Source organism: Oncorhynchus tshawytscha, linkage group LG04 (assembly GCF_018296145.1).
Source record: "Oncorhynchus tshawytscha isolate Ot180627B linkage group LG04, Otsh_v2.0, whole genome shotgun sequence".
Classification (NCBI taxonomy): Eukaryota; Metazoa; Chordata; class Actinopteri; order Salmoniformes; family Salmonidae; genus Oncorhynchus; species Oncorhynchus tshawytscha.
The window spans coordinates 59,490,288-59,514,626 of NC_056432.1; the positions used below are offsets into that span (position 1 = coordinate 59,490,288).

At 42.7% G+C, this 24,339-nt stretch overlaps 1 protein-coding gene across 1 annotated transcript in view; it reads left to right on the forward strand.

Moving 5' to 3' along the window:
- The first annotated feature begins 160 nt into the window (after positions 1-160).
- The window catches only part of LOC112249120 (malonate--CoA ligase ACSF3, mitochondrial-like), a 39,636-nt gene continuing 15,457 nt past the window's right edge, over positions 161-24,339 (forward strand). Inside the window, 4 exon segments of the mRNA XM_042320946.1 lie at positions 161-1,047; positions 2,557-2,712; positions 20,574-20,728; positions 22,670-22,815. Of these exon segments, the coding sequence (XP_042176880.1) occupies positions 973-1,047; positions 2,557-2,712; positions 20,574-20,728; positions 22,670-22,815 (532 nt within the window). The 5' untranslated portion in view covers positions 161-972.

Below are 24,339 nucleotides of genomic sequence, written 5' to 3' on the forward strand. Positions count from 1 at the left end.
ATTGGTGTTACGTTAGTTAGCCAGTTAGCTGCACCACTACCCTCAAGTCCAAAGACCAAAGATCAAGTCAGGTGACAGACTGTTTGCTAAAGTTGCAGAGCTACCTCACTGTACCTGTAAAAGCTTGACTATACCAAAGTGACTTGAAGCAAAAGCCAACACTGCGCTCACGCCACAAACTGATTACATTCTGTGCCACTGCCTGTCCCTGAATGATTTATCCTTTCAAAATAAACAATGTGACATAGCAAAATATTTGCTAGCAGTCTAGCCTGCACAGTATTCATAGAGGTGTCACTGCAGATAAAGGCTAACTGCAAGCCTGTCAGAAATACAGTCATATCACTATAGCAGCGATGGCGCCTAATTCTTATCATAACAATTTCACTTAGCCTATGTTAATTATGAATCTCTCAAAATTAACAGGTACTCCAATGCGACCATTGTGTGGCTTGACATCATGAGGATAACATTGGTAGCTTTGAGCAGCATAGTCTCCCATCATGTTGCCAGGGGCAGTACGTCACTTGGTCCCTCTGTGGCTCTCTGCTTTGACTGCTGGCTGGTTACAGTGTGAGGCAGGGCCAGGGAGATGGCTGCTGGGACAGGTCTTGAGGAGAGCCTACACCTCCACAAGAGCAAGGCAGGCTGCAGCAGGGGACAGTGCCCCTGTGTTTTCCAGAGCCCGAGTGTACAGGGACAAGCTGGCCATGGTGGACGACAGTGGGAGCCACAGCTACAGGGTGTTGTATGGCAGTAGTAGGGGCCTGGCTGGGCGTATCAAGGCAGTTCTGGACTGTCCCTCTGGGGACCTGCAGGGAAAGCGCATCTCCTTCCTGTGTGCCAACGATGCCTTGTACACGGTAGCCCAGTGGGCGTCCATCTGCCCCCACCTACAGCCTCAGCTGTCTTCTGGAAGCCCCAGAGACCCAGCCTGAGCCTGGCATCACAGACTGGGCCCAGCGTCCTGCCATGATCATTTACACCAGCGGCACCACAGGCAGGCCCAAAGGGGTTCTCCATACTCACAGCAACATCCAGGCCATGGTAAATAGATTATTCAGTTGTTATATGCATGAATTGTGAGCATAAGATGAATACTGGTGTTATTCTGTACACTGCTATTTATCATAATGATGTTCTGAGGCATGTTGAATATTTGATCAGTCTGAAGGTTGGACTGAATTTTAAAAGCTAAACTTCAGCTTTTTTTCATTACTGATACTAACCAGGTTTCCATCCAATCCTTTTAGAGTAAAGTACATATCGGATAATAAAATGTCATGACAGTCCTGATGGAAACAGAATTTTGTTTTGGTAAAGGTGTCATAAAATGAATTATGCAAGAAATGTAGGTGGAAACGCTTTTATGAGCAAATGCTGATATAAATAATCATCATATCACAGTAAACTTGGAGTCACGTGATGACATGTTGTGTGGTCAGGAAAGCATGCAGTTTATTAGGCTACAGATGAAATAAATGATGCAGAACTTCAAAGGGTGGTGAAAGTGCACGGTGATGAGCTTGATGCTCCTTTCCAATAAATATCGAGGATCTTATTCTGGTGACATGATCATCGATGCTTGGCTGCCGTTTGACAAAACACAATAAATCTCTCTTTTTTTCCATAATAATCCCATCGTGTAGGCAACATTTTTTGAGACGACCGTCAGTAGAGTTGAAAATGCGATGGAAACCCATTTAACGTAATTTTTTATTTGGTACATGGGAATTTAACTGCAAAAAATATTTTTATATGCACTACGTCATCACACATAGCCTTTTACCTGCAACAAGTCAATTAGATGGAAACACAACTCATATTGTTTTTTTATAAGGATTTTATAATACTCACATGAAAATCTGTCGCCAATTGAATGGAAACATAGTTCTTTTTTTATTTCCTGCTGTCGGTACTGTGAACTTCAGAAGTATTTTTCTCTTGAGGTATTAATAGAGGTTCTATTGAGACAGCTTTCTGTAGCCCAGTGGTAGTATGTAAGGGTGGGTTGTCGGGGGTTACACATGCGACAGACAGAGTGTCGTTTTGCTTTTGTTCCACGTGAGCTTTCTGAATAATCGGCCAAATTATTTCATTACATGGGGCACTTCAGGCTATGTAGGATTTTTTGGGGGTACATTTTCAACCACAATTGACCTGCATGTCCAATAGAGTAGAAAATTAGATCACCCTCAATTAAGGAGATTCATTTGTAAATGACAAGCCCAGGGAGGGAGGTCAGTGAGGGAACACGGAAGAGATGGTTCCTGGAAGGTTGAGGGCTTGGGGACACTATCCATTCCCTCTGCTCCTTCCAGCTGTCTGGCCCTGCTGACTAAAGACAGGGGTTTACTCTCTTCTTGCACGGTGGTTACATTAAGTATGTTTGATAAGGAGTGGCAGAACGGAACCTTCAGGCAGGACCACCATGAAAGCTTTTGAGTGAGCTACCCATCATTATATAGAAAGGAAATGTCCAAAGAACTGGTAGGAACACATTGTATGACCAAATAGCTCAGTGGATCTCTCATGGCCTGTCTCCCCCTCTCCCAGGTTCAGGTTCTAGTGTCAGAGTGGGGCTGGTCCAGAGATGATGTCATCCTTCACACCTTTCCCCTGCACCACATCTATGGCATCGTCAACAAGCTGCTCTGACCTCTCTGGGTGGGTGCCACCACCGTCATGCTGCCTACCTTCCAGCCTCAGAAGGTACATTACAACTATAGTACACTACTTCTGCTACTACTTGTAACATGCTGTTTCAATTGACTCCCTCATGTCCTGTCTGTGTGCTGTCAGGTATTCTACTGCTGTCTGCCTTGTGTGTGTTAGCAGTAAGTAGCAGTAAGTAGTGCTCTGTAAGGGACTTCAGTGGAGGCTGTCTGTCCTCCTCTTGCGGGGATCCACTCCACAGACCTGAACAATGGAGACACACCGGGGCGGGAGGCTGGTGGGGAGTAGAAGGGGGCTGCTGTTCAACCTTATCGGCTAGTTGTCAGCCATCGGCGCTAATTGTGGCAGTGTTACCGTGCTGAAAGCACTGGGCCGGGGATGTCAATAACAGAGCCTGGAGCTGAGCTGACACGGACAGGTCCATGATGCCCCCCGCCTCATCCCGCCGGGCCGCTGCGGGTCATGGGTGGGGGTCATGGGTGTTGGCAGCCAGGCAGGCAGTGCTCCAGGTTGGCAGTCAGTGCTCCCCCCCAGACTGTCAAGCGTTTGGAGCTGGGTGATGGATTGCCCAGTGTGGCTTTGTATCTGACCACGCCAACTCACAGCACAGGCTTTAGAGCCAGATCAATAGATGAGGTGACATTGAAGGATGATAGTGCTTGTTTGGAGAGGTGGTGGTGGAGTAGGTAAGGGGGGTGGTGTCAGAGGGGTTTTAAGGTCTAGGAGAACTTAATGGGAGTCAAGGGTATGATTGACAGGTAAGGGCTGTAGAGGACAACCAATAAAGAGGAGGTTTACTGTAGTATCAGAGCATTTCACTTTCTTTATACCTAACCTGACCTTGTGTACCAAACAGACAGCATACGCTTTACTCTCACCCCTGAGGATGCCTTGTAGATTTTGTTTTTCATTTTCTTGAAGTCATAATGAGAAATAAATCGATATACTGTAATATATTAATATAGCTCTAGGCTATTTCTGAGTGACTGTCTAATAGACCGGTTGGAAATTGTACTGAGAGTACACTATATATACAAAAGTTTGTGGACACCCCTTCCAATTGTATAAAATCGAGCACACATCCATGCAATCTCCATAGACAAACATTGGCAGTAGAATGGACTTACTGAAGAGCTCGGTGACTTACATCGTGGTACCATCATAAGATGCCACCTTTCCAACAAGTCAGTTCGTCAAATTTCTGTCCTGCTAGAGCTGCCCCGGTCAACTATAAGTGCTGTTATTGTGAAGTGGAAACACCTAAGAGCAACAACGGCTCAGCCGTGAAGTGGTAGGCCACACAAGTTCACAGAACAGAACCACTGAAGCATGTAGTGCGTTAAAATCGTCTGTCCTTTGCTTCAACACTCACTACAGAGTTCCAAACTGCCTCTGGACGCAACATCTGCACAAGAAATGTTAGTATAGACCTTCATTAAATGGGTTTCCATGGCCGAGCAGCTGCACACAAGCCTAAGATCACCATGCGCAATGCCAAGTGTCAGCTGGAAAGGTGTAAAGCTCGCCGCCATTGGACTCTGGAGCAGTGGAAATGCATTCTCTGCAGTGATGAATTCCGCTTCACCATCTGACAGTACGACAGACGAATCTGGGTTTGGCGGATGCCAGGAGAACGCATAGTGCCAAATGTAAAGTTGGATGGAGGTAGTACATTATAATGGTCTGGGACTGTTTTTCATGATTCGAGCTAGGCCCCTTAGTTCCAGTGAAGAGAAATCTTAATGCTACAGCATACAATGACATTCTAGATAGTTCTGTGATTCCAACTTTGTGGCAACAGTTTGTGGAAGGCCCTTTACTGTTTCAGCATGACAATACCCCCTTGCAGAAAGCGAGATCTATACAGAAATGGTTTGTCGAGAATGGTGTGGAAGAACTTTACTGGCCTGCACAGCCCTGACCTTAACCCCATCGAACACCTTTGGGAGGAATTGGAATGCTGATTACGAGCCAGGCCTAATCGCCCAACATCAGTGCCCGACCAAACTAATGCTCTTGTGACTGAATGGAAGAAGTTCCAGCACAATGTTCCAACATCTAGTGGAAGGCCTTCCCAGAAGAGTTGAGGCTGTTATAGCAGGAAAGGGGGGACCAACTCCATATTAATGCCCATGATTTTGGAGTGAGATTTTCGATTAGCAGGTATCCACATACTTTTGGTCATGTAGTGTATGATGATCATTTTGAAAAATAAATGTATTATTGCCTCTAATGGACATACCTGTGGTTGGAATCCTCCAGTGAACTAGATGAATGATAACCAGTACAGAAAAGGAGACAGAAGGGAGGATAGACATGGAAATTGAGTGCTGACTGACTCTAGGTAGTGTGTGTTTGTGTGTGCAGGGTTTTTTCTGGATAATAATGGGGCTTAGGTGGTGGGTATTGCTGGGGCGTGGTCACTGATCGGAAATTTTAGAGGCCCTCATGTAGGCCGCAGTGACAAAATGTATCTGTTTTAAAGCAAATTTTCTGAAATTCTACACGTTTTGCCATGAGGCTGATAATTATTTTAGCATTTTTAAAGCACATTTCCAGCAATTCTACACATCTTGGCTTGGGGCTAAGAGAAAAGTTGTATTTTTAAAGCTAATTTACAGAAATTCTACACATTTTGCCATGGCTTATGCTGTCTGACTGATAGAGTTACAGCACATTTTTACGCGTGAAGGGTTGTAAAAACTCCCTGGGCTGGCTGGCTATACAAGAGTAATACAAACAAACACAAGCAAGCACTCTTTTACACAGGCAATACAGATGACAAATTCCCACATAGAGTTACAGCACATTTTTACGCTTGAAGGGTTGTAAAAACTCCCTGGGCTGGCTGGCTATACAAGAGTAATACAAACAAACACAAGCAAGCACTCTTTTACACAGGCGATACAGATGACAAATTCCCACATTTCTGTATGATGACAACAGTTGTAGCTGCAGTTGGCATTGGGGGCCCCATGCCATGACAAAAACACTCCTGAATGCGTAATTGCATAAAATGTTTGATTCTGTCCAGCTTTTATTTTGGTGATTGTTAGTTCTCAAAGATGATCTTATTTAAAAAAATATATGCCCATTATATTTTCTACATTTTTTATATTTGGTTTTAGTTATAGAATAATAGTAGAGAGAATGATTTATTTCAGCTTTTATTTCTTTCATCACATTCCCCGTGGGTCAGAAGTTTACATACACTCAATTAGTATTTGGAAGCATTGCCTTTAAATTGTTTAACTTGGGTCAAATGTTTTGGGTAGCCTTCCACAAGCTTCCCACAATAAGTTGGGTGAATTTTGGCCCATTCCTCCTGACAGAGCTGGTGTGACTGAAACACTTTTGTAGGCCTCCTTGCTTGCACACACTTTTTCAGTTCTGCCCACAAATTTTCTTTAGGATTGAGGTCAGGGCTTGGTGATGGCCACTCCAATACCTTGACTTTGTTGTCCTTAAGCCATTTTTCCACAACTTTGGAAGTATGCTTGGGGTCATTGTCCATTTGGAAGACCCATTTGCGACCAAGCTTTAACTTCCTGACTGATGTCTTGAGATGTTGCTTCAATATATCCACATCATTTTCCTGCCTCATGATGCCATCTATTTTGTGAAGTGCACCAGTCCCTCCTGCAGCAAAGCACCCCCACAACATTGCTGCCACCCCCGTGCTTCACGGTTGGGATGGTGTTCTTCGGCTTGCAAGCCTCCCCCTTTTTCCTCCAAACATAACGATGGTCATTATGGCCAAACTGTTCTATTTTTGTTTCATCAGACCAGAGGATATTTCTCCAAAAAGTATGATCTTTGTCCCCATGTGCAGTGGCAAACCGTAGTCTGTCTTTTTTATGGAGGTTTTAGAGCAGTGGCTTGGTCCTTGCTGAGCGGCTTTTCATGTTATGTCGATATAGGACTCTTTTACTGTGGATATAGATACTTTTGTACCTGTTTCGTCCAGCATCTTCACAAGGTCCTTTGCTGTTGTTCTGGGATTGATTTGCACTACTCGCACTAAAGTATGTTCATCTCTAGGAGACAGAACACGTCTCCTTCCTGAGCGGTATAACGGCTGCGGGGTACCATGGTGTTTATACTTGCGTACTATTGTTTGTACAGATGACCGTGATACCTTCAGGCGTTTGGAAATTGCTCCCAAGGATGAACCAGACTTGTGGAGGTCTACAATTTTTTTCTTCTGAGGTCTTGGTTGATTTCTTATGATTTTCCCATGATGTCAAGCAAAGAGGCACTGAGTTTGAAGGTAGGCATTGAAATACATCCACAGGTACACCTCCAAGTGACTCAAATGATGTCAATTAGCCTATCAGAAGCTTTTACAGCCATTACATAATTTTCTGGAATTTTCCAAGATGTTTAAAGGCACAGTCAACTTAGTGTACCGGTATGTAAAATTCTGACCCACTGGAATTGTGATACAGTGAATTATAAGTGAAATCTGTCTATAAACCATTTTTGGAAAAATTACTTGTGTCATGCACAAAGTAGATGTCCTAACCGACATGCCAAAACTATAGTTTGTTTACAAGACATTTGTGGTGGTTGAAAAACGAGTTTTAATGACTCCAACCTAAGTGTATGTAAAATTCCCACTTCCAACTGTACATTATTGTTTCATTCAATTTCACATAATAATTTCATATTTCATTTTTATTACATGTAATATTGGTTCAACCTTAATATATAATGAGCGTCACCAACAGGGGTAACATATTAGGTGTAAGTTAATAAGCTGTAAAAAAATGTTTTCAATTTATAAGACTTGTTCATAAAGGAAAAAGTGTTCATAAGAAGGGCCTGAGATCAAATATTCAGACCACTAGGGGTCAATGTTTTTAGATCGGATATCCAGTAAGCCTCCCTTTGTAGTAGTAGGATCTCGATGTTACCTCCTCTCCTTGGTAGAATAACATGATCAATGCCTGTGTATTTGAGGGAGGAGATGGTTAGCTTCAACAAAGTGAGCTGCTACTGGATAGTCAAGGTTCTTACACGTGATTGAGCTGCGGTGTTCAGCTATGCGTTGTTTTACCTTATCATAAGTAGACATAATTGCAATTGATTAAATCATTCCAATATAAATACAAGTTAAAAAATGTGTTATGAATTGAACTTTAATTAAATGAGTTGACTCTTCACATGGGATGATTTCACTGAACAACAAAAGAAAGGGAATATTGAGTGATCCCCAATGATCTATCGCATCTCCCAAAAATGTTTTCAACATACATCGGTAAAATGATAGTCTAGAAGCTAAAGCTTTGGTTGTCTTCCTCTCAGGCTTCCATGTATTCTCCCTGAACCTCCTCAATGTCCACCTCTTGAACATCAGACTCTGAGGCCTCATCTTCACTGTCACTTTCCAAACTTGTTGAGGATGGCTCGTTGTCAGGCTCAAAAAGCCTCAAATTTGCCCGGATGGCCACCAATTTTTCAACTCTTGTATTGGTCAGCCTGTTGCATGCTTTGGTGTGTGTGTGTTCCCAAACAAGGACCAGTTGCGCTCTGAGGCGGCTGATGTTGGTGGGATGTGGCGGATGATGGAGGCATCAGGGGAAAGAGCCTCAGATCCACAAAGTCCCCTCCACCAGGTGGTTGATGAGATATGTTGCATGACTGCCATATTGTATTTCTATCCCAAAGCCCTTGCTTGGAAGTGTACTTCGCCAGACTACCCAGAACCTTGCCCTCATTCAGGCCAAGGTGGCGAGACACGGTAGTGATGACACCTGGCCTTGTTGATCTCTGCACCAGACAGGATGCTCTTGCCAGCGTACTTGGGGTCCAACATGTACGCTGCGGCGTGTATGAGCTTCAGGCACAAGTCTTCACGCTTTTTGATGTATTTCAGAACTGCAGTTTCCTTTGCTTGGAGCAACAGTGACGTGGGCAGGGCAGTACGGATTTATTTTACATCTGCAAGCAGAGTCTGAACATCAGACATGATGGAATTGTCTCCCTCAATCCGTGCAATGGCTACTGCTATAGGTTTCAGGAGTTTCAGGCTGCTTACCACTCTCTCCCAAAATACATAATCCAGGAGGACCCTCTTGATGGGGCTGTCCATATTGGGAGACTGTGATATGGCCATTTCTTGGAGAGACTCCTTCCCTTCCAAGAGACTGTCACACATGATGACAACACCACCCCAACAGGTGTTGCTGGGCAGCTTCAATGTGGTGCTCTTATTCTTCTCACTTTGCTTGGTGAAGTAGATTACTACTACTACTTGATGACCCTTCACATACCTAACCATTTCCTTGGCTCTCTTGTAGAGTGTATCCATTGTTTTCAGTGCCATGATGTCCTTGAGGAACAGATTCAATGCATGAGCAGCACAGCCAATGGGTGTGATGTGAGGGTAGGACTCCTCCACTTTAGACCAAGCAGCCTTCATGTTCGCAGCATTGTCTATCACCAGTGCAAATACCTTCTGTGGTCCAAGGTCATTGATGACTGCCTTCAGCTCATCTGCAATGTAGAGACCTGTGTTTCTGTTGTCCCTAGTGTCTGTGCTCTTGTGGAATACTGGTTGAGGGGTGGAGATGATGTAGTTAATTATTCCTTGCCCACGGACATTCGACCACCCATCAGGGATGATTGCAATACAGTCCGCTTCCTCTATGATTTGCTTGACCTTCACTTGAACTCTGTTGAACTCTGCATCCAGCAAATGAGTAGATAAATGTCTGGTTGGAGGAGTGTATGCTGGGCGAAGAACATTCAGAAATCTCTTCCAATACACATTGCCTGTGAGCATCAGAGGTGAACCAGTTGTTAAAATTGTATAAACTTCCTTCATTTTGCTGGACCCCAGGAAGAGTGCTTTAGCAGCAGCTAATGGGGATCCATAATAAATGAAAATACACAGCTCGAGCAAGACATTCATCAGCATTTCTCTGACTATGTTCCTCCATTGAGTCAAAAAAACTTCTGATTCCAGGAGGACCATGAGCTGTTGCTATCGAGTCATTTCCCTGTCACGCCCTGGCCATAGAGAGGCTTTTATTCTCTATTTTGGTTAGGCCATGGTGTGACTAGGGTGGGCATTCTATGTTCATTTTCTATGTTTTGGATTTCTTTGTTGTTTGGCTGGGTGTGGTTCTCAATCAGAGGCAGCTGTCTATCGTTGTCTCTGATTGAGAACCATACTTAGGTAGCCTTGTTCCACTTGAGTTTTGTGGGTAGTTGTTTTCTGTTGAGTGTTTGTATCACCTGTCAGAACTGTTTCGGTTATTCCTTTTGTTATTTTGTATTTAGTGTTCAGTTTCGAATAAATAATATGAACACGTACCACGCTGCACCTTGGTCCTCACCTTCTTCCTCTGAATGCCGTTACACCTAGCCTTAACAGGAAGCTAGTGTAGAGAGGCTAGCACTGGAGTAATGGGGTCACATTTTTTGCTTCTAGTCAAGATTCTAGCAGCCGTGTTTAGCACTAACTGAAGTTTATTTAGTGCTTTATCCAGATAGCCGGAAAGTAGAGCATTACAGTAGTCTAATCTAGAAGTGACAAAAGCATGGATACATTTTTCTGCATCATTTTTGGACAGAAAGTTTCAGATTTCTGCAATGTTACGTAGATGGGAAAAAGATGTCCTTGAAACAGTCTGATATGTTTGTCAAAAGAGAGATCAGGGTCCAGAGTAACACCGAGGTCCTTTACAGTTTTATTTGAGATTACTGTACAACCATCAAGACTAATTGTCAGATCCAACAGAAGAACTCTTTGTTTCTTGGAACCTAAAACAAGCATCTCTGTTTTGTCCGAGATTAAAAGTAAACATTTGCCGCCATCCACGTCCTTATGTCTGAAACACAGGCTTTTAGGGAGGGCAATTTTGGGGCTTCACCATGTTTCATCGAAATGTACAGCTGTGTATTGTCCGCATAGCAGTGAAAGTTAACATTTTGTTTCCGAATGACATCACCAAGAGGTCAAATATATAGTGAAAACAATAGAGGTCCTAAAACGGAACCTTGAGGAACACCAAAATTTACAGTTGATTTGTCATAGGACAAACCATCCACAGAGACAAACTGATATCTTTCCGACAGATAAGATCTAAACCAGGCCAGAACCTGGCCGTGTAGACCAATTTGGGTTTCCAATCTCTCCAAAAGAATGTGGTGATCGATGGTATCAAAAGCAGCACTAAGGTCTAGGAGAACGAGGACAGATGCAGAGCCTTGATCTGACGCCATTAAAAGGTAATTTACCACATTCATGAGTGCAGCCTCAGTGCTATGATGAGGTCTAAAACCAGACTGAAGTGTTTTGTATACATTGTTAGTCTTCAGGAAGGCAGTGAGTTGCTGCGCAAAAGCTTTTTTTTTTTTATTGAGAGGAATGGGAGATTTGATATAGGCCGATAGTTTTTCATATTTTCTGGGTCAAGGTTTGGCTTTTTCAAGAGAGGCTTTATTACTGCCACTTTTAGTGAGTTTGGTACACATCCGGTGGATAGGGAGCCGTTTATTATGTTCAACATAGGAGGGCCAAGCACAGGAAGCAGCTCTTTCAGTAGTTTAGTTGGAATATGGTCCAGCATGCAGCTTAGGTTTAGAGGCCATGACTTTTTTCATGAATGTGTCAAGAGATATAGTATTAAACAACTTGAGTGTCTCACTTGATCCTAGGTCCTGGCAGTGTTGTGCAGACCCAGGACAACTGAGCTTTGGAGAAATATGCAGATTTAAAGAGGAATCTATAATTTGCTTTCTAATGATCATGATTTTTTCATCAAAGAAGTTCATGACTTTATCACTGCTGAAGTGAAAGCACTTCCAGTTTGGTGTTGCGCCATTTCCATTCCAATTTTCTGGAAGCTTTATTCAGAGCTCGGTATTTTCTGTATACCAGGGAGCTAGTTTCTTATGACAAATGTTTTTTGTTTTTAGGGGTGCGATTGCGTCTAGAGTTTTACGCAAGGTTAAATTAAGTTCCTCAGGTGGTTAACCGATTGTTGTACTCTGACATCCTTTGTTAGGTGGAGGGAGTTTTGGAAGGGCATCTAGGAATCTTCAGGTTGTCCGAGAATTTATAGCACAGCGTTTCATGATCCTTGGTTGGGGTCTGAGCAGATTATTTGTTGCGATTGCAAATGTAATAAAATGTGTGGTCTTGTAGTCCAGGATAATAAGGAAAAACATTTAGATCCACAATATTTATTCCACGGGACAAAACTAGGTCCAGAGTATGACTGTGGTAGTGAGTAGGTGCGGAGACATGTTGGACAAAACTCACTGAGTCGATGATGGCTCCAAGCCTTTTGGAGTGGGTTTGTGGACTTTTCCATGTGAATATTAAAGTCTCCAAAAATGTGAATATTATCTGCCATGACTACAAGGTTCGATAGGAATTCAGGGAACTCAGTGAGGAATGCTGTATACGGCCCAGGAAGCCTGTAAACAGTAGCTATAAAAAATTATTGAGTAGGCTGCATAGATTTCGTGATTAGAAGCTCAAAAGACAAAACCAGTCATTTTTTGGGGGGTAAATTGAAATTTGGTTTCGTAAATGTTAGCAACACCTCCACCTTTGCGGGATGTGGTCACAAGTGTAACCAGGAGGAGAGGCCTCTTTTAACACAGTAAATTATCAGTCTTAAACCATGTTTCAGTCAGGCCAATCACATCAAGATTATGATAAGTGATTAGTTCACTGACTATATCTGCCTTGGAAGTGAGGGATCTAACATTAAGTCACCCTATTTTGAGATGTGAGATATCACAATCTCTTTCAATAATGACAGGAATGAAGTGAGATTGCTAAGGTGAATACCGCCAAGGCAAAGTGTGGCTACTTCGAAGAATCTCAAATATGAAATATATTTAGATTTGTTTGGTTACTACATGATTCCATATGTGTTATTTCATAGTTTTGATGTTGTCACTATTATTCTACAATGTAGAAAATAGTAAAAATAAAGAAAAACCCTTGAAGGAGTATGTGTGTCCAATCTTTTGACTGGTACTATATATACATACATACAGTTGAAGTTGGAAGTTTACACTTAAGTTGGAGTCATTAAAACTCATTTTTCAACCACTCCACAAATGTCCTGTTAACAAACTATGGTTGTCACGAATGTCGTCAGGGAAATGACCGGACCAAGGTGCAGCGTGGTGATCGTACATTTTTCTTTAATGTTATAAATATCAACAAGAAAACACCAAAAACGATCGTGAAGCTGACTAGGGCTATACAGGCCACTAACACAAACAACTACCCACAACTAAGGTGGCAAAACAGGCTGCCTAAGTATGATTCCCAATCAGAGACAATGATAGACAGCTGTCCAGGATTGAGAACCATACCCGGCCAAAACATAGAAACAGAAAACATAGAAATAAAGAAACTAGAATGCCCACCCTAGTCACACCCTGGCACAACCAAAATAGAGAATAAAAGTCTCTCTATGGCCAGGGCGTGACAAGGGTTTTGGCAAGTCGGTTAGGACATCTACTTTGTGCATGACACAAGTCATTTTTCCAACAATTGTTTACAGACAGATGACTTCACTTATAATTCACTGTATCACAATTCCGGTGGGTAAGAAGTTTACATACACTAAGTTGACTGTGCCTTTAACCAGCTTGGAAAGTAAACTTCCAACATCAACTGTATATATGTAAATGCTGTGAAAAAGTATTTTCCCCCTTTCTGATTTTCTCTATTTTTGCATATTATTATTTGCAGATCTTTAATATTTTTTTAAATTAAATTATGCAACACCCAATTCTCCTCTGTGAAAAAAGTCATGTCCCCCTTACACTCAACTGGTTGTGCCACCTTTAGCTGCAATTACTCCAACCAAATGCTTCCTGTAGTTGTTGATCAGTCTCTCACATCGCTGTGGAGGAATTTTGTCCCACCTTTACATGCAGAACTGCTTTAACTCAGTGACATTTGTGGGTTTTCAAGCATGAACGGCTCTTTTCAAGTCCTGCCACAACACATGAATTGGTTCCTTTTGGACCATTTTCATGTAGACTAAATTGTGTGTTTTGGATCACTGTCTTGCTGCATGACCCAGGTTTGCTTCAGCTCACAGGCGGATGGCCTAACATTCTCCTGTAGAATTACCTGATACAGAGCAGAATTCATGGTTCCTTTTATTAAGACAAGTCGTCCAGTACCTGAAGCAGCGAAGCATCCCCAAACCATCACACTACCATCACCATGCTGACCATTGGTATGAGGTTCTTACTGTGGAATGCAGTGTTTGGTTTTCGCCAAATATGTTTTATTCTGCGGGCGGTCAGGCAGACGACTTTGGGATGAAAATCTATTTTGTTATCCCACACACTATTTAGAAATGTTCCTCTTTCTGCTTTGTATGCGTTAACCTACCTATTGTATTAAAAGCAGATATTTGTTGCATTATTCACACATTCAGAATTCGCTGTTTCAACTTCAGTAGCCTACCTCTCCTCGTTGGGCGTGAAAGCTCAAGTATGTCTAGTATGTGTGGTCTCATTGAAATATAGTATGCTGCTTAGATGGGCAGAGAATCACGTGGCAGTTAATTTAAATATGAAATGAACTTAAATATGATTCTACTGTAGTTTACTACAATGTCTCTGTAAATAAATATTGATCATGGAAAAAAAGTGGAGGGCGCTCAACCAATGTGAGTCGAAGTGTAATCAAAAAATGTAATCATCATTGAAATGGAAAAGGCACAATGCGCACATAGGTAGGCGACTATGGTGAGCGAGCGTTGGTCCTTTTCATTTTCAATAGGTATTGATTACCCATTTATTTGTCTCTGCCTGCAAATCGTCCTCCTAACAGGTAGGCTATATCCTATAGGCCTATTCAAAACGTAGCAAGTGTTGCTGTTATCATTCTTGCTGCTTCAAGTTCAGTAACCGTACCTGCTAGATCAGGTGTGTGTGTGGTCTCAATTAAATAGAGTAGGCCTATGAATGGGCGGAGTATAGGTCTATGATTAGGGTATAGTTTACAATAGCCTAATACCATCAATATTGATCATCTATATTTCTCCATCTGAAGATCTTCCGACTCCTAAAAGGTAGGCTATGAAAATAGCTCAAGAGAAAGTTCAAGTCTCTCCTACTCTGCTCTTGTCAAACTACATCTAGCATATTGGCTGATATTGTCCAGTAATACAGATAGCCTACACTCAAAAAGTGTGTTGAGTAAATATTAATGATCAAATATAGATTACTACTAAATAGAGTTAGGTACATCTAACACGGTTGTATTGAGTGAATGCTATAGATAGCGTTTTTATTAGCTCACTTCTAAATCCTATACTTATGTTGAATGTACCTAGTGTGATTAAATTCCACTTGAGTTCCATAGTGTTTTAGTAATGGAAGTGAGTCACATAAATACAACACAAGTAACTTTGGTTTAGCTGACTTTATTGACTTCACTTCAAGTTAATACCAAGGTAACAGGCAACGAGAACTAAGTCATCAGCTTCACATGAAAACAAACAATGGCAAGCACACTTGCATCAAAGTGAATCATTTAGATTTGGAAACACTACAAATCAAATTGTATTAGTCACTTGCACCAAATACAACACCTTACAGTGGAATGCTTACTTACAAGCCCTTAACCAACAATGCAGTTTTAAGAAAAATACCTAAAGAAATAAAGTAACAAATAATTAAAGAGCAGAAATACAATAACATTAGCGAGGCTATACAGTGGGGCAAAAAAGTATTTAGTCAGCCACCATTTGTGCAAGTTCTCCCACTTAAAATGATGAGAGAGGCCTGTAATTTTCATCATAGGTACACTTTAACTATGACAGACAAAATGAGGGAAAAAAATCCAGAAAATCACATTGTAGGATTTGTAATGAATTTATTTGCAAATTATGGTGGAAAATAAGTATTTGGTCACCTACAAACAAGCAAGATTTCTGGCTCTCACAGACCTGTAACTTCTTCTTTGAGGCTCCTCTGTCCTCCACTCGTTACCTGTATTAATGGCACCTGTTTGAACTTGTTATCAGTATAAAAGACACCTGTCCACAACCTCAAACAGTCACACTCCAAACTCCACTATGGCCAAGACCAAAGAGTTGTCAAAGGACACCAGAAACAAAATTGTAGACCTGCACCAGGCTGGGAAGACTGAATCTGCAATAGGTAAGCAGCTTGGTTTGAAGAAATCAACTGTGGGAGCAATTATTAGGAAATGGAAGACATACAAGACCACTGATAATCTCCCTCGATCTGGGGCTCCACGCAAGATCTCACCCCGTGGGGTCAAAATGATCACAAGAACGGTGAGCAAAAATCCCAGAACCACACGGGGGGACCTAGTGAATGACCTGCAGAGAGCTGGGACCAAAGGAACAAAGCCTACCATCAGCAAGGGCATTGAAGATGAAACGTGGCTGGGTCTTTCAGCATGACAATGATCCCAAACACACCGCTCGGGCAACGAAGGAGTGGCTTCGTAAGAAGCATTTCAAGGTCCTGGAGTGGCCTAGCCAGTCTCCAGATCTCAACCCCATAGAAAATCTTTGGAGGGAGTTGAAAGTCCGTGTTGCCCAGCAACAGCCCCAAAACATCACTGCTCTAGAGGAGATCTGCATGGAGGAATGGGCCAAAATACCAGCAACAGTGTGTGAAAACCTTGTGAAGACTTACAGAAAACGTTTGACCTCTGTCATTGCCAACAAAGGGTATATAACAAAGTATTGAGATAAACTTCTGTTATTGACCAAATACTTATTTTCCACCATAATTTGCTAATAAATTCATTAAAAATCCTACAATGTGTTTTTCTGGATTTTTTTCCCTCATTTTGGCTGTCATAGTTGAAGTGTACCTATGATGAAAATTACAGGCCTCTCTCATCTTTTTAAGTGGGAGAACATGCACAATTGGTGGCTGACTAAATACTTTTTTGCCCCACTGTAGGTGTTCCTTTTGTCAAGGTGTGAAAGGGCAGTGTGTAGTGCATTAGAGATTGCATCATCTGTGGATCTGTTTGGGCGGTATGCAAATTGGAGTAGGTCTAGGGTTTCTGGGATAATGGTGTTGATGTGAGCCATGACCAGCCTTTCAAAGCACTTCATGGATACAGACGTGAGTGCTACATGTCGGTAGTCATTAAGGCAGGTTAAGGCTTTTACAACTTGGTGAAAGAGCGCAACACATACACACTGAACTTTACTCAAGCCTGCTCTGTGGTGTCCACGCGGTCCGAAATCCAGTCGACTGCTCTGAGGCGTCCGCATGGTCCTGAAAGCACATCTTTGCCACATTTTGTATCATATTGCATTGATAAAACTGGGGGGACAACAGTTTGGGAAAGTTAAACTGTATACTAATACTCAGAGAAATCGCCTTGCTATTGACCAATCGAAGCTCACTATAGTTTCCAGACTACTGGTTTGGCTGTTGATACCTAGCACTACCTAGCCTGCTTGCTAGCACTACCTAGCCTGCTTGCTAGCACTACCTAGCCTGCTTGCTAGCACTACCTAGCCTGCTTGCTAGCACCAACATTAGGGTGAAACAAGCGTGGCAATCCAGATTTACATGTTAAAAGGATCTCGCCTATATCTTCACAACACCCTTCTTGTCTCAACATTTTAAATTATACTCAAGACACATTATCTTCACACATATTTTAGATGCTTTTCACTGACAGCCGCAACTCATTTATCAACTTGGCCTATTGCCATGTGCGCTGCCCAAATTGCAGGCTTCTCAAATAGGCATAGGCCTATAAGCTTGTGATTTGAAACAATTCACATCTTTTTTTTTTAAAGAAGCTAATGATTTTGAATTATTTTATTTATTTCTGTATAGACAGGAGTAATTACGCCTATATAGCCTAAATTTGGCAAATGTATTTGTTTTCATATCTACCTTCTTTCCTTGTCCATGCAGAAGCCAAAGGTGCAATCTTAGTCATATTAGCAAACCATCCTAGTTGTTGCATCTTTAGATTCCCCCTCTTTCTAAGTTTCTAAGAGATACGGAACAGCTCTCATCAGGTGAACTGTTTAGAATGGTGTTTTCCCACGAATTGCATCGGCTGCTTCATTACAGGAGTTGCATGTTCTGTTTGGATGAATTACCATAATCTAAATGTGATTTATTTAATTCTGCACACCGTGGGTGGACACCCTAATGGGTTACGCAACCAATGCATATGGGTTTGGTAAATTTCTCAAATTGCGGGTAAATTAAAATATTCTCAGTTAAGCAGCATGTTCCTAACGGAAACCCTGGTGTGTGAGTGGGTGGAGGGATGGTTGGAGGTCCCTGTGCATGACTGTCTCTGACCCCAGAGGAAGGAGGGCTCTGCTCGGTCGATCAAGCAGAGGAGCAGGCCCCCAGTGTCCAGTCTGGAGCGTGAAATCTCGAGATCTGCTGGTCGGCTACTGTGTAGCAACCTAGCAGTGCCAAAAGCCCCCGTCTGCCTTAGAAAACCTATTTAAATTACGATCGCCAGAACGGCCAAACAAAAACAATTCCGACCCCCACGGTGAACAATGTTTTTAATTCGCTACAAATCGAGATATATTTCTATTCTGACGTCTACATTTGTCAGCACACAGGATCACGTTCTGACAGACCAATTATGGGCTGGCAGGCTATGAGGAGGCTCGCGCCCTCATGCCGTAGACATTAAGGTTGACTCTCTCAGACAAGATGAAAACGATTACATCGACCATGATCCTTTGCTAGTTATGGCCACTTTAACTATGATCCTTAGCGATTTGTGGGGGTACCACTCAGCAATATGGCGCGCTTCAAATACTTCCAGCTTCATGCGCCATCGGGAGTTTTCCATAGGAATAAGTGAATGACGTCAACGCGACTGGTTTTAATGTCCATGGGCCCCAGCCATGAGTACAGAAGGAGAGATAACAGAACATATCAGGACTGGACTCACAGACCAGAGGCCAGGAGAGCAGAGGACAAGAGGTTAATGGCTGGGAGGTCATGATCCATCCTTACAAAACTGAACTGAACTGCATCATTGTGTGGTGGTGGAGAAAAGGTACTGGCTACAGGGCTAGTATAGAATAGCTGGATGCTGCTGGGTTAAGGGCTGTTTGGGATGCAGGCTGCAGCCGAGGGTCTCCAACATACACTCCCCCAGGTGGAGGGCAGCTCTTTGACGGACATAAATTGGCTTTTCCCCCCTCCTGAGTGGCTGCTGGAGGAAGCGCTCCACTGCGCTTGATAGACACGGCCCAGAATGCCCAGAACAGACACAGAAAATAATATTCCCCTCTGAACCCCACTATCTAGTCTGTCCGTGTGTGCGCGTGGTTGTGGATGTGTGTGGCTGAGCAGATAGATAAAGTTTTGTGAGTTTGCGTGAATAGATGGGTCTCTGTGGGATAGTCCACGCTTCTGCCTGTTTATTTAATAGACACATCATTTTTCAACCGTAATCTATTTTGATATTGCAATATTTAGAGCTTGATGAAGGGAAGAGGAGCGAAAAGGCAGGGTTGATAAAATGACAAAGCAGGTAAGTTGAGAAGGGGAAGTTAACTAAAGAGAGTAGGCAGTAAAAGAGGGTGATTTAAGAGGACAGGGAGGAGGGGAAGCTGAGGAATGGGTGGCAGATGAGGAGAGAATCGGTGTGGGGTGTGATGGAGAGAGGGACAGACAGAGGAAGACTGATAAGAGTAGGGGCAGTGAAGCAGGAAATTATGAAATGGAGAGAGTGAGGGTGTGGGAGAGAGGATGAGGGAGAATGAGGGAGGAGGTTCTAGGAGGGAGAGACGTGCACGTGCTCCCAGGGGGGACAGAGCCAAGGAGAATCTGTCGTTCACCTTCAATTAATTCACACTGTCCTCCCACTGTGTGTTGGGGGTGCAGCCAGGCGTGCCGGGGGGTTGGGTATATGAGGGACTCGTAATATCTATGTGTGTGTGTTTGTATGTGTGTGTACTGTGTAAGTAGCTTTGTCCTTGCGTGAGTGTATACGAGGCGCTTATGTATAAATGTGTAGCCATGTGTCAGTTAGTCTCTGTTTATGTGCATCCGTCTCTGAGTATGACTGAGAAAGAGAAGGAGGAGGGCTCTTGGCTCCACATTTGTAAAAAAAAAAAAAAAAAAAAAAAAAAAAAAAAAAAAAAAATTTAAAGCAGGCAAAAGGTATTTTTAAAATTCAACGTGCCACAGCGTTATGACTGACCTCAATAACATTCCTGTTGAATTCCTCTTTAAGAAGCTGTTAGACTGACCTTTACCGATCCTGTCAACATTGTTGTAATAAACTAACCTGTTGACAGTTTTCATCTTCAGCCATGCCCTCGCCTCAATCCTCATTCACTGTAAATAATGTACACACAATACCATGACACCCTATCCATCTTCTTTACATATTGTGATCTCACAATACCATGACATCCTATCCATCTTATTTACATATTGTGATCTCACAATACCATGGCACCCTATCCATCTGCTTTACATATTGTGATCTCACAATACCATGACACCCTATCCATCTTCTTTACATATTGTGATCTCACAATACCATGGCACCTTATCCATCTGCTTTGCATATTGAGATCTCACAATACCATGGCACCCTATCCATCTGCTTTACATATTGTGATCTCACAATACCATGACACCCTATCCATCTTCTTTACATATTGTGATCTCACAATACCATGGCACCCTATCCATCTGCTTTGCATATTGAGATCTCACAATACCATGGCACCCTATCCATCTGCTTTACATATTGAGATCTCACAATACCATGGCACCTTATCCATCTGCGTTACATATTGTGATCTGGATTAAATTATTTTGTTTGCATTAATATGGGGTAGATATTCCATCTACGTACAATGTAAAAGACTGTTTCTGACCCCCTCCCTCCCCCTCAGGTATGGGAAGTCCTGCTCAGCTCCAAGGCTCTTATGGTGAATGTGTTCATGGCTGTTCCAACCATCTACTCCGAGCTGATCCGGCACTATGAGCAGCACTTCACCCAGCCACACGACCAGGACTTTGTCAGGGCTGCCTGCAAGGAGAGAATCAGGCAGCAAGAACCGTATAGTCTACTTATACTAGTGTCAATACCTCAGGAAATGAGTAGATCTCCATCATTAGCAGTATCATAATATTCATATAACTGGATAAATATCTTTAACAAGCTCATTGCTTATCTATTGTGATGAAATTGCTTTCTTAAAATCTCTGACAAGACATCTTCAGAGCGAATGGGTTCTCATGAATCTGGACAGTGGTTTCTCATTTCGTCAGAGAGTGAAGCGATAGTTTGAAGGGGAAGGGATATGTGTCAGAGATCAAAGGGATGGGTTTTAAAGAGAGACGGGGCTTTGTAGTGAGATGTGACAGATGCTTTCTCCAAATGTACCAGGGCTTATGCTCAAGAGAGAGTGAAGAAAGCATTGGGACGTGACAGATGGAATAGAGTTATAAACTCTATGTAAAGCCTAGCACTTATGTTACCCCAACTTAAAGTTGCAAAGCTACCAGTAATTTACCAAAGTGACCTGAATCTTCGGTAATTTGGGGTAATTAACAGGAAATGTATGGTAACTTTGATAATTTATAACTGAATAATAATAAAAAACTGTTAATATAAAGTATAAACTTTTTATGTTTCTAGTGGATAGACCATATGGTTCAAGAGAAAATTACCTAATTAATGGAAAAAGCATCTAATCAACAATGGCATTGTTTTCAATTAACTCTGCGACTCTTCAAACTATTGACTTTTTTCACCGTTGCTACCAGTTTGGCGGCAAAACATTTACAACAAAGACATATTGGTGTGTGACCGTGGCAAAGTAGGTTTGACATTGGATAGCCTATCTTTGAGGTTAGTTAGCAACCTTCAAATAAATGACACAATGTAAATAGGACAATATTATAATGTTGCACATTAAATGCTTTCAATATTGTCAATTAATTTCTACAATTTATAGTTGGTTTAAGGTTTTTAAGTCATTGAAATTTGGAGCTTTTGTCATTTTAAAATATTGTCCCGTGTACATTGTGTAATTTACTGATGGTCCTTCACTAGCCCCATAGGGATATTGAACGTCAAACCAAATTGGCCTTGGGCGTTATGATTGGGTCGCGTGCAGCTGCTCTCTGAATTGATGATTACTTGGGTGCTGCCAGCTGTGGGCATGTGGGCAAGATTAAAATAAATCCAACCCACGGAAAACTCTTACGGTACCCTTCATTCTGTAACATACCATTTTATCCTATCATCTCGCAAATCTTCGTTTTCGATGAGACTGACTTTATGACCAAAATTATACTATTTACACTTTGTAGTACATTTTGACACTAGAATAATTTTTTAAAACTCATATCGATGCCACATAGGCTGTTTCAAAGCGAGAAGTTGCTTTTCAGGGGCAGTCGCTCTTCAAACACCAATGGTATTCACTAAGTTGATGGTTTATATTTAGGCCACAGGCTGATACATTTTTTTCTTGAGCGGTTGGTTGGGGGGCCGGAACATAATTACAAATAATTTCTAGACTGCAAATTGACCGCAAGAAACCCAAACAGATATCATATTTGACTAAAACATAATCATTTTAAACCTTTGGGGGGGGGGGAATAAAGCCACCCGTGGGCCAAATTTGGCTCATGGGCCAACCAGTTGGGGAATCTTGATTTAGGATAATATTTTACAGCTTTGTCATCATGTGATAAGGCCACACAGGGCCAGAGATAATTAGACACATGTAATAATCTGAAGTACCCCAAAAGGCCACTAGATGTCATCTTGTAAAATTCACCCAAAAACTTGAAACTTGACCAAAATGCTGGTAGTTCACTGGTAAACTTACAAAGTTTACAGTAATATACCCTCCCTTTGCAACCCTACTCCCTCTTGAAGCTACTCCAGTCAATGCTAAGGCCATTGAAAAGAGATGGCTTCATCAGAGCCTGGGCCTTTACTGTGTGTGACCCAGACTTCCCCCTCTAACCCCAGGCTGATGGTGTCTGGCTCATCCGCCCTGCCTCAGCCCACCCTGCTACGCTGGGAGGAGATCACAGGACACACCCTGTTGGAGTGCTACAGCATGACAGAGATAGGCATGGCCCTGTCCAACCCCCTGGAGGGTCCTCGTATCCCAGGTACACACACCATTAACCACCACCATTTTCCTTTGTACAGTGATGTCATAACCTCACACACATCCAGAAACTGTATGACAGTGAGACTGTCTTTAATTAATATTACAACATGCAGACAGGCTCTGTTGGAGCGCTATCTTTTTGCCCTGTCTGACAGTTGTCTCAGTTGTCTGAGGAACATGGTGTTGATCAGACTATTTCTGTCTGGTTTACCTATGTTCTTATTCCAGGTGGTTTAGTATCAAAGCTCTATGCTGCTGTTGTTGTTGTTTCTGGTTCGATCCTCCGGTGACTGGAGGGCTGTGTTCCTTTCTTCAGTCTTTCCATTCCCCTTCTAGTCTTTTGAGTGGAGGATCTTCAAAGCAGCATTATGACAAGGCAGCCTAATTTGACTGTCAGTAGCCCAGCTAATGCGGTGTCTGTTGTTGTGAGCGCCTGTTTGAAATAAAGAGGCAGGTTCTATTTAATCCTGGGAGGTGGTTATTAAGACCAGCCCTGAGACGCTGCGGTCGCATCGACGTCTTTCCAGCAGCAGTCTATGAGACACTTGTGGAAGAGCGTGTGCGATGCCGTCTCCTTTTAAAGTAGGTAAAACAAATCAATAACAACCATAGAGCTCTCTGAAAAGAACACTCCAGTCCCGTCCCCCCCTTCCTCCACAGCACTCTACCCCTTCAAAACAACTGTCAACTGTTAACTAATCAACTTGTGTTTTATTATGAGTTTATTTATGACAGTCTATTAAAGACATGTATTGTTATTTTATGAGTGAGAATACACAGAGTTGTATTTGTGTCATGCTGGTGGTCGTAATTTGATTTATGTTTGGCTTCACACTGAGGAGTAGGCTATACCCTAAAGCTATCTCTCTCTTAATCTATTCATCTCCATCTCATTTGTATTTTTTTCTTTCATTCTGTTTTTGTTTCCTCTTTTGTTTCCCCCCTCTAACACCAGCCCTGGCAGGAGACACATGTCCCCTTTCAGCAGAATGACTTTGAGTATCTCAACCCCCACCCTTTCACTTCACACCCTTTCACCCTCCCCCTCTCCTCTCCCCTTTCCCCCTCTCTCTCCCCTCTCCATCTCACTTTCTCCCTTCCCTGTGCTTTGTGTTTGGGGGAGGTTGTGGGGAGGTTGTTGGGGGGGTTTGAGCAGCAGTGCTCCAGCAGGGCTCCAGGGGGCGCAGGGCTGTCAGTTCCCCAGGGCAGCCCAGAGAGAGCACAGCGTGAAGGAAGGCTGCTGAATTATGCATGGGGAAGGCAGGCTTGGTGCTGCACCGCACACAGCTCTCTGCTCCTCTCCCTCCCTCCATCCTCGCCTCTCCTTTTCCTCCTCCTCTCTGCCTGGCTGGTCTCATTTGAAAACTCTAGCTGGCTGGTTGAGTGTGTGGCTGGCTGGCTGGCATGGCTGATGCTGCAGTCGTAATTAGAGGTTCAGATGGGCCCACTGATGGAGCCTTGTTAATGGGCCTCTGTGCAGTCAGGGGAGCTATTGTGTTTCTGACAGGGCTGTCGCCACAGG